This window comes from Larus michahellis, chromosome 1, assembly GCF_964199755.1.
Source record: "Larus michahellis chromosome 1, bLarMic1.1, whole genome shotgun sequence".
NCBI lineage: Eukaryota > Metazoa > Chordata > Aves > Charadriiformes > Laridae > Larus > Larus michahellis.
The window spans coordinates 148320550-148331536 of NC_133896.1; the positions used below are offsets into that span (position 1 = coordinate 148320550).

At 38.2% G+C, this 10987-nt stretch overlaps 1 protein-coding gene across 3 annotated transcripts in view; it reads left to right on the top strand.

Annotated features, from left to right (window-relative positions):
- Positions 1–10751, top strand: part of PPP2R3B (protein phosphatase 2 regulatory subunit B''beta) — a 53407-nt gene extending 42656 nt beyond the window's left edge. For all 3 annotated transcript variants that reach the window (XM_074607808.1, XM_074607817.1, XM_074607827.1), the window contains exons 11-14: positions 262–437; positions 3808–3926; positions 4011–4117; positions 9511–10751. In XM_074607808.1, coding sequence (XP_074463909.1) covers positions 262–437; positions 3808–3926; positions 4011–4117; positions 9511–9655 — 547 coding nt within the window. In that variant the 3' untranslated portion in view covers positions 9656–10751. The remainder of the gene's footprint in view (positions 1–261; positions 438–3807; positions 3927–4010; positions 4118–9510) is intronic.
- The last annotated feature ends 236 nt before the right edge of the window (positions 10752–10987 follow it).

The window sequence follows — 10987 nt, forward strand, 5'->3', positions numbered from 1 at the left end:
CCACATGCTTTAGTCATCTCCTCCCTCACCCACCCACAACTAGTAAGTGTGTTTTCAAATGCAGTAAGGTATGACATGTCAAATACAGGAAGCTCTTACCACAGTAGATGTTGCTTAATGACTTTCTATGGCATTATGGAATATAGTCTTAAGTCTAGTTTTACACCTGTAAGTAGTGTAGCTTTCAAAACAAGCAATATAAATTCTTAAAATTAAAATGTTTATGTAAACAGTTCTTTGCTATTAATTATTGAATTTCAGCATTGAATACTGGTTTCGCTGCATGGATCTTGATGGAGATGGTGCTTTGTCTATGTATGAACTGGAGTACTTTTATGAAGAACAGTGCCAAAAATTAGATAACATGGCCATAGAACCTTTGCCATTTGAAGACTGTTTATGCCAGATGCTGGATCTCGTGAAGCCACAATATGAAGGTAATAAAATCCTTTTCCATCTCTAACTTCTGTTTCCCTGGATTAGGAGCTAATGCAGCCTTAAGAGCACTCTGTTGGTCATATGAAGAATATGCCTTTAGGTGGTCTTTTCTCTAAAGTCTGTTAGAGCTTATTAATTGAATGGCCTTCCAACAGCAGGCAGGCATTCATTTTCATACTAGAACTTAATATGCTGCTTTAAAATTCCTTGTAGGCTTTTATTTTGGGCTTGTAGCCATGTTTAGTCTTAAATGAAATCTTGTCCCTATCTGATTGTGGTGATGATCTCAAGAAAAGCTCGTGACACTTCTGTTCACGCCTCTTACCTGTTCCAGTATGCATTTAACTGAAGTTTCTTTAGAGGAAACAGTGTTGGTCTCTGTAGATCAGTAATGACTTATTTTAGTCTAGAAGCCTAAGCTGCCCTTAGGAAATGCATGTCAATAGGCTTAGAAATAACTGAATACTAAACTGTTCTTAGTATTTGGCTATTTCTATTTTGTGCATTCATTTGAACCTTCACAGACCTGCATTCTACCCACCTGCATTTGACGTATATGATCGTTAGCTGATGCAACTTCAGTTTACATCTTACACGTGAAAAAAACCTTATGAAGTGAGGACGATGCTCGCTTCATGTTTGCTCTTCTGTGCTGCTCAATACTAAAAATATTTTTGCATGCCTTGGTAAACATATTACTGTGAAGAGTGATATCTTGCATGTTGATGGCCTCCACCTCTGAGCTGTTTCTGATACTTGTCTCACAAGTTGATAAATCTGTTGTAGCCATGATGGATTAGTCTTCAGGGATTTGTTAAACTCAACACAACTGAGGTCAACCTGTATCTAAACTTAATGTCTCAACACTTAAACACAGTTAGCACTAATAACCCTTATTATGCTTATACTTTTAAATGTGAATTCCAGTGTGTAAAAGGACTTGGCATACAGTCTGGTTGCTATTATTGTACAGACTCTGCATTGCAATAAATTTAGAACTTACCTATTTGCTCTTGAAGTGTTTGATAGGAGTAGCAACTACTGTCGCATATACTAATGTTTGCTATTTTTTATGGTAAAAGAAAATTGTTGACTATCTTATTTAATGCTTTTGTTCAGCAAATGTAATGTGCTAGTGTTTCACATTTAGACACTTCTAGATGAAGCATTGAGTTTTTCCTACTTGAATTTCAAGTATCACTTCAGTTGAGTGATTAAGAGGGTGATTCTGTTTACTGTCTATCCAATTATGGTTAGAGAATCGATTAGTAATGGTCTTGCTTATTGCCCACCTTCTTTCTAGTATTAAGAATATTTAAATTACAAGAAACTTATTTTAAAAAGGCAGTTGTCTTTTGACACATGATTTTTTTCATGCTAAGGGAATTGAAGTAGCTCAAAACTAAACTTAAAGCTTTACATTCTTATTTAAACAAAGTTAAAATGGATTTGCTAGGTGAAAACACATTTCTAAAGGCAGATAAAATTGTAAATGAAAAAGCAGTGTTAAGTTTGTTTTGGCTGGAAGCTCAATCCTAGATATCAGTGGAACGAAGTCTTAGACCAGCATTTGTATAATGCATGGGGTGTTGGGTGCATTTAAGCTCTAGAAACACACTTATGTTATGTGATTGCCTACAATAGCCTCCCAGACTTAGGGGTTCCCTTCCAGTCTTGTACATTGTGCTTCTGGAAGGCAGACGCTTTCAGTAATGTTTCTGTTCTGGCATTTCAAATGAAACAAGATTGATGTATCTGTTCTATATAATGAAGGTGACAAAAGGAGGCTGTGAAACACAACCAAGATGAGTTGTTTAGGACAACAAAAATGAAAGCCAATTGAAATCATTGATTTATATTTTTTTTTATAAAAACTGAGTTACATCTAAAAGGTGGATTAAGAAAAAAAATCTTCTGTTTTTCTAATACAAAAACTAGCAGTGTGAAATTACATTTCACTGGATTGATTTGAAACAAAAGGTACTCTCATACAGTTATGGCTAAACTGTGATACCGTTTGCTACGGGATGCTCTGTGTACCAAAAAGGGAATGCCTTAATTTATGAAGACCTGAATTAATTATCTCAATTTAATTATATTTTTTGTTGGTCTTTGAGAGACAATGGTAGACATCTACATGAGTGCTAAGTGTCTAAGCTCCCATTGCAATAAATGGAAACTGGCGAGCAAATCAACCAACCAAATATAGGTGTCTAACTTAAACTGGGAGCTTATGTAACTCTGATTCAAACCAGTTGCTTGGTTGTGGAGAGTTGCTGCCACTTGAGATGGCCCAATACATCAGCCATCTGTGTGGGTCTGACAGATACGACACAGGTGCCATGAGGGATTTGTGTCATTCTGGAGCATCAGCTATAAGCCAGGCAGAAGACATTAAGGCACTTCAGATGGCAACAAACACAAGCGTGGCAACCATTTACAAATGGGATACGGATTTTGCTTCCCTCTGATGCCCTTGAGTTACGCTTTGTTAGAGGCTGGGACAGTGTGCTGAGGAAGGACTGTTCTAAGTCTGGCTTTTATTGGACTTTTCTGTAACACCTGCGTTTAGCCCCTCCTTTGACAACAGAAGACTGGCCATATTTAAGGTGAATCGATAAAGGGGAGTTTTAAGGATAGCCGTCTGTCTTTCCTTGTATGTCTGGTATCTTTGAGTCTTTCTGCGGAAGCTTAATGTTCGGCTTTGAAGTAAGGTAACATTTCTGAGCAATCCGACAAATACTTCTAACAGTTAACAGATCCATTGACTTGAGTCTTTAAAGTATCACTTTATAAAAAAAAACCAAACCAACCACCTCTGAGTATTTAGCTTTCCTCTTAAGCAGTAACTAGTGATCAGGCTAGACAACTGTGGCAAAGTAATCTCTATGAAAAGTTCATTTGTATGAAGCGTAGTCACACACTGTCATCTGTCGTACGTTTTTCTTTTCAAGTCAGGGAGAGAAAGGGCTGCTGCCAGAGCACGTTCTTGCCTGCTACCCAAGCACTTCTTGGGAAGGAACGGCTAGCGCACTGGAGAATTCTGTCTCCTGAGGAAGCTTAGGCAATTAGCTTAAATGATTTTTAATAGTTAAGTGCAGTAGACTGCATCTCACTCCAACATATTGAAGGACAGGAGGATGACAGCTAAAGCAAGTAACAAATCTGAAACATTTAAAAGTCTTGTCCGCTTTGAAGGACACTTCTCTAGGCGTGAATTTCGTCTATTTGCTTCTCTCCTATTGCGTGGAACACCAGTGGCAAATGTTCTTGAGCATAACGATGACTTAACTTTTGAATAACATTCCTCCTCTTTGGGGAAAGGATAACTTCAGCTCTAAATGTCTTATCTTGTAATCTTCTTTACAGGAAAAATTACTCTGCATGATTTAAAGCGATGTAAGTTGACAAATGTGTTTTTTGATACTTTTTTCAACATTGAGAAATACCTTGACCATGAACAGAAGGATCAGTTTTCAATGTTGCGGGTGAGTATGAAGCTTTAAAATTCTTCTTAGTTATGTGTTCAACAATTAATCTGTTGGTGTATAATTTGCAATGTGATTGTTTAGGATGGTGAAGGTGAAAGCCAAGAGATCTCTGACTGGGAGAGGTACGCTGCTGAGGAGTATGATATCTTGGTAGCAGAAGAGGCAGCAAGTGACCAGTGGAATGACGGGTAAGAATGTAGCAGGAGGGTTGGTACAAATCCTTTCTACTAATGTAGAGCCTCACCATCACTATCATCCGTGATGCTATTTTTATACAACGCTGCTGTTTGTTGTGCTTAACTGTGTGCGCAGTGAGAGAGGAAGAACCTTGCTTGTATCTCAAATTAAATATTCCTTGATAGTTTGTGATCGCATTGGTTTTGTCAAAGAAAAGGTCCTACTTCAAGTTTGGGAAGGAAATAAGATTTGAAAAAGCTTCAACTCTAAACAAAATACATTATTTTTTGTAGCTCATTGTTAAATTGAATGAAGAGCTTCATTAAGAGTTTTGAGGGGAAAAATTCTCACTTCTGAACTCAATTATATCAGCTTAGAAGTATTTTCTCACAGTTCTCTAAGAGTAAATAAGATAATAAATCTTGCTGTTTCAAAATCACTCCTTTTACTTTTGCTTTGTAGCTTCCAGAATGTCTTAGAATCCAAAGTCCCAAATTTGTCATTCATTTTTCCCGCTATTTAAAAAGATAAGGAAAACAAGTACAAATTTAACTTGGTTTAGGCCTTAAGTTGATGGACCTGTCTAGAGAAAACGCATTTTCCTGCATTTCCTTTCCATTTCAAAACATCTCTGAATCTTGACAAGTGTTTTGAGGATGACTGCCGCAATATTTAAGAGACTGCTTTAAAACCTCAGAAAGCAAAGTCCTCTTAACACATTGATTTCAAGAAACTTTGTTAAAAGAAAGCTTATGAGGGAAGAAAGAGGGGGGAAGGACAGAATTGCTACCGTTACCCAGCCACTTCAGCATCAAGGGGGATCATACTCTTAACTCTTCGTGGGATCCTCCCCTAGAATTGATTAATATTGTGGAATTAACAAGTCAAAAAATAACTGAAGCTTTATTACTGTGAGTTAGGCAACATTAAACCTTCAGGGTTTTTATCCTGTTTTAATCTCTTAAGGTCATAGGCTAAGTTTGGGGAAGGTATAGAACAAGTATTTACATTTGTGACTCTTGTTTACGTCACTGATGCTGAGTATAGTAGCTTAAATTCGATGGATTGGGGGAAAGAAGAGCTTCTACCGTCTGGCTGTGAAATGTTATTTATTTATAACTCAGCTGAAAAAAAACCTAGCGGGATTCTTATAAACTGGTGAAGGATTCAGATTATTGGCCCTCTGCTTTAGAATGCCCTTCTAAAATTAACATGTTTAAAACATCAGGAGTCAAAGTCTTTAAAAGTTTCTGGTGGACTTGGGCTCCTTCTGACAGGATCAGACCGGCCCCTACAGCATCTGCCATCGTCTCAGTGCCTGTCAGAGGGGCCCCCTGAATATAACACAGTAAATTAGCGCATCGGGTCAACCTGAGAGCTCGGGCTTGAGACAGAAGTGAATAGCACTTAGGAGCCTTGAGGTACTGTTAAATCCGAACATCTTAAATCTTCACTAGGACCGCTTTCTCAAATGTTTTACACCTTTGTTTTCTTTCTCTTCTGCTGCTCTGTTTGTTTGCTTCTATCCCTGTAGTTGTGTGTCTCCACCTTCCTGTTACAAAATTATGCTGCTGTTGTGACTTTCTAGAATTTGAGTGGTAAGCCCGTTTTGCCCACTTTCAGTTATAAAGTTGTGGAATTTAGATGGGTTTTTGAGTAAACTCATTTCAAACGCACCTAAGAGTTAATAGTTAACTGCAGATTTCCTTGATTCCACTAAGATCGTATTATTCTGTCTTACGGCTCTTAAAGCCTCTTATCGGTTTGCAGTGGAATACCCTGAGAAACTAGTTCTTTTGTCAGTTGTGAGATACCGAGGGTTGAGGTATGCTGTATGGTCTGTAACAGCTAATCCTTTGGCTAGCTTGTCAAGGAAGGATTTCGATGGTCCTCTGGTCTTCTGCGTTGAGATCCCATGCACGTCTGTGTCCTGCAACTCACTAGAGGCAAAATATCCTTTTGACATTAGCAGTGAGGGACCCGCGTGTCAGGAAGTCAGGTTACTCTGTACCGCTGATTAAGGGTTTGAAATTGTTGGGCTCTTGTAGACAAGTGTAATTTTGTTTGAAGATAATGTTTAGGCACCATTTCACTCATGAGTGCAAGCGGGATATAAAGAGTGAGCCTCGAGGTGCGTTTATTCTGATTCAGTTCTGAGCTTGTTGACTGCAGCTGTTTCTCCTGAGCCAAGAGCATCTCTGATTATTGTTTAATCTAAATTGTTCTGTTTTAATGTATTTGCGTAAATACACTCCTTGAGGAATACCAGTGTTTTATTGTAAGAATAATGTAGCCGAGCATGCTGAGACATGGAGATGTATGACGCCAAAATATCCACTTTTTCATTTCTTTTGAGCCTGGTGCTTGTAAACTCAAGCAGCTCTTTGGTTGTAGGTTGCTTCTGCTATTAGCAGATTTGTCACAGGTCTTGTAGGAAAAAAAACACCTGACAAAGAAAAATACTGCATCCTATGGAAACACAGCCCCCAAAATTATGCATTTTATTTAATTAATTTTCTGTTTCCCTAGTTGGGTTTGATGGATAGGCCGTAGGTTAACTGTTGGCCCTCCACACAGATGAATAAAAGCTTTTATCCAAGTGTTCCTGAAGTTTTGCTGCTTTATTTCCTTGTAGTATAGTTTGTAATGCTCACTGTCTCCATGAACTACCAGTTCATAATTTGTCAAAAGTATTTCAAGTATCATATACCCAACCATATATAAGGTGTATTTGGGTTGACTAAATAGAAACAAGCATTACGCTTCATCTTACTGATTTGTGCCTACCCTTACATCAGAAGCTTGTGAAGACTGTTGCATTTCAACTGCTGAATTGAGATTCTTTTTTTTTTTAATAAAGAGCAAAGTTAGGATACCTTCCAAATTGTTTATCAAATAAGCAACTGAATCATAAGTTGTGAGGAAATAGATGAAAATCTAAAAAGTATTGTGATCTGTCTCAGGGAGGCATTGTCAAATCTGACTTAAAGTTTGAATTCTTTCTAAAAGGGAAGGTCAGCAAAAGTGTCTTCAAAACTCAATACCAAAGTAGGACTGTCTGAATGTTTTGGGTTTTTTCTACAATTGTCTTGAAAAATGAAGCTCCTTTGCTGTTGCTGAAGCAGAGAGAAACACAAGACTACTAAAAGTTTCCTTGCTGCTGATAGGAGAGTTTAATGAACAAAAACGTTAACAAAAATGTATTATGAGCATTTTAAGTTACTGTGTTGTACAAAAACCTTCCTTAAAATCACTTACTCTACTTAAAGGGTTGTAATGCCTGCCCAAACTGAAGGGACTCTGTTTGACAGTCCCATGTGAATTTTTTATTATCGCTATAGTAAATATTTTCCTGACATTCCTGTTTAAAAAGGTTGATCTGAAACTTGGGAGTGGTTTACAGAAACCTAGAAATAGGCTGATTTCTTTACATTTACATGAGCTTTAGAAAGGTGAGGATGGGGGGGTGAGGGGAAAGGACTCTTTAGAGGAGTTGTAGCTGTAAAAACCTCTGCGCTGGGAATAGCAATAGACTTTCTAATACTGTGAGAGGTAACTCAAATAATTTCAGTGTCCAGAGGTGTAAAACTGGGACAGCGTTTCTAATTTTCTTTAGCTTAAATATCTTGGAAAGGAGTAAAAGTGATATTCCATGAGGCCACCAAAGCTTTGCAAGAGACTGGGATTTTTGTTTGGTCCAATAATGTTTGAAGAATAATATTCTAAGATAGATGGAACCTTCAGATAGTGTCTGAGAGATCCTCATACTGCCATTTTAACGACTGGAGAAGCTGCTGTCACCTCCCTGTATCACTACGCAATGAACAAATCCAAAAGGTACATTCAAGATGTTGCAGTTTAAGAAAGAAAAAAAAAAAAAAAAAAAACAAACAACAAAACAAATTCCTTCTCAAAAAGATGGGATTAATGGTGCAGAAGACTATAAATAACAGATTTGTGAGCCAAAACTGTTGTTATGGTAGAATATGCATCTTTTTTCCAAATCCGTGTTTTCAAATGAGTAACTCTTAGGATGGGCTTTTGCTTTCTGTTCAAATCGGTGAACTTGGGGGAGAAACCAGAGGTATTCTGTTCACTGCCTAAGCACTGATTCATGCTCACATAATTGAGGCTTTAATACCCCTGGGAAGGATGAAATAACGGGGGGGGGGGGGGGGAGAAAAGAAAATCAGGAACTATTTTTACTCACCGCTTAATCTTTGCCTGTTGTTATCAAAGCATCTTTATTTTGCTAGATTTCTTTTACTCGAAATGGTGGTGCAGCTGGCTTAATAGGTTTAATAGTTTATCTATGAAGTGTTTCAAGAGAATTGCATTCACAATTGAAAATGTTCTTCCTCTCACCTCTGCTATTAATGCTGCTCTGCTTTAGTGTTCATAGGGGATTCTTAGTATTTAACTCTTCTTTGCCCTATCTCTTTCTCTGAAAGAACGCCTGATCACCTAATTCCCCTAATCACCACGTGATGCCATTATAAAGTCACGTTTGAAGAACAGATACTGCAGTTTCTAAAGCTTGTTCTCTGCCTAGTCTTGTTAAGTAGACGGAAGCGATCGTGTGCTGAGATGAGACCCGGTAGCACTTGGGAAGATGCGCACGAATCCGCGTCAGCCCAGCCCAGGAAATGGTCAGTTCTTTAATCTGACATCATAAATCCCTACGGAGATGTATGATGTCAGAGATTCTAAAGAGAAATCTCTGCAGCGATCTATGATGTTTAATTTTTTTTTAAATGGCTATGAATTGCACATCGATCCCACCTAAACAGTGCTGAAGCAGATCTCTTTTAAATATCAGCCTTCACTGACTTGAGTTAAACATTACATTTCATTATCCATCTGCTCGTTTTCATCAGCAGCAGGAGGTTATCAGTAATTTCTCATCAAACAATTGGCTTTTGCTTTCTGGCATCTGCTTTAAATACCCAGTTGGTTGCTATCACTTCCTTGTGATAACATGAGAATTTGAATAACGCGTTCAGTATTCTTTCTCTTTTGTTGTATCTGCTACAGGTGTAGTTTGTTCTGCCTAATTCAGCATAATTTCGCCTTTCTTGAGAGGAACTGGAAGGGTTTCTGTCAAGCGCTGAAGTCTTGCATGTGAGCGTTTCTAACTTAGGAGTAGTCCACTAGAGCAGTACGTGCCTCGAATCCTTTCAGTAAAGCTGTGTATCTCACTAACTTCTGCGCGTGACGGGAGAGTAAACGAGCTTAAACTTAAGTAATTGTGACAGAAACCTAGTGCTGCTTCTGGTTGCAGGTTTCTTTAACTGTAAATATAAACTATTGGAAATTATGCTCTTCCTGCAGGTGCCATGTTAGCGTTCTAACATTTGGGCACTTCCCAACATAGCCAGACTTTTCTTTTTTTGCCCGCTCCTAGGTATGAAGCAGAACTGAATCCTGTAGACCATCAGAAGGCCAACGTCCTAAAGTATCAAATGGAAAAAAGACCATTTTTTGAAATGCCTTCCCATCTGGCTGATGTAGACTTGGATGAATACGACTACGAAGAGGACTTTGAGTAGTGGCGCCTTCTGGTCAGCACTTGGGGGAAGAGAAGGGACAGTCTGCAGCAGGTCTGCTACACACCGATACGTTTCAGTGGGGTTTGTTTCCAGGAAGTCAGCTTAGTTTTGTGCTAAAAATATTTAATCGCTATACTACCTTTTAAATAAAAGAAGCGCATTTGTATGGAATGACAAAACTTTTTGTATTTATTCAATAGTCTATAGTTTGTAAAATAGATTAAAATATTTATTTACAGATGTTGCATAATTCCTTTTTGGAAGAATAACAATATTTGACTTTAGAGAAAAGTAATCTACTGGTGGGTTGTTTGGTTTTTTTTAAGAGAACTGTGCAATTCTCTCTAAGTTGATGTGTGGTGCACTGACCATCTCCGTCCCATATGTGAAGGTGTTGCCAGGTGTTCCTGGCCCAGTATGGGAGGTAAGGAGACAATTTATACCTGGCCTGCGATGCTTCTATGCTCATAGCCAGCCCTAGGGGTTTTTATGCCTCGGCAAGGACAAGAATGACGCTGAGCGCGTGATTCAGCTCCCATTTACAAGTAGAGTTTCATTTGACAAGCTGAGCGTGTTAGTGCACGAGGGAAAACAAACGCCTGAGACAAGTTGCTTCTCTTCTCTGTGTAGTCCTTGTTTGCCCCGACTTTAATTTTGCTTGCCCTTTTAAACTTCGGTCTTTTCATCGTGGTTCATTATAAAATGATTATTTAATAACGAAGTCTGGTTTAGTGTTCATACTTGATCCAAAATGAGTGTGTTAATTCATGTAGAAGGAACCAATTTATTTTTTTTTTAAATCCTTTGTATAAATGTTACTTGATCAGTGATGTGCACTAATTTGTTGTGGGCATTCAGTGCTTTTGTGTGTGTCCCCTTCCCCTTCAGTTGTTTGCTATTGACACATTCCATGGATATTCATCAGTGTCACAGCAGCTTGGAATTGTTGCCTCACTCTTACTGTTAAACAGATTTTGTTGGAGGTAAAAAAAAAATGTACAAAAAGATGTAAGTTATTTTTTGGTTGCAGTGTAGATCTGTTAAAAAGTTTTAAAATCATGTTTGTATTTTCAAATAAAGATTTTCATACATGTTACTGAAGTTCTAGTTATTATGTTATGTACTGCATATAATTAACTTCTTACTATTAAAGAGCCACTTAAGATAGGATGGGTTTTCACGAAATTTTTTCATAGAACTTTTCAGAGTTGGAAGGGACCTCTAGAGATGATCTAGTCCAACTCCCCTGCTAAAGCAGGATTGCCTAGAGCACATCACTCAGGACTGCATCCAGGTGGGTCTTGAAAGTCTCCAGAGAAGGGCACTCCACAA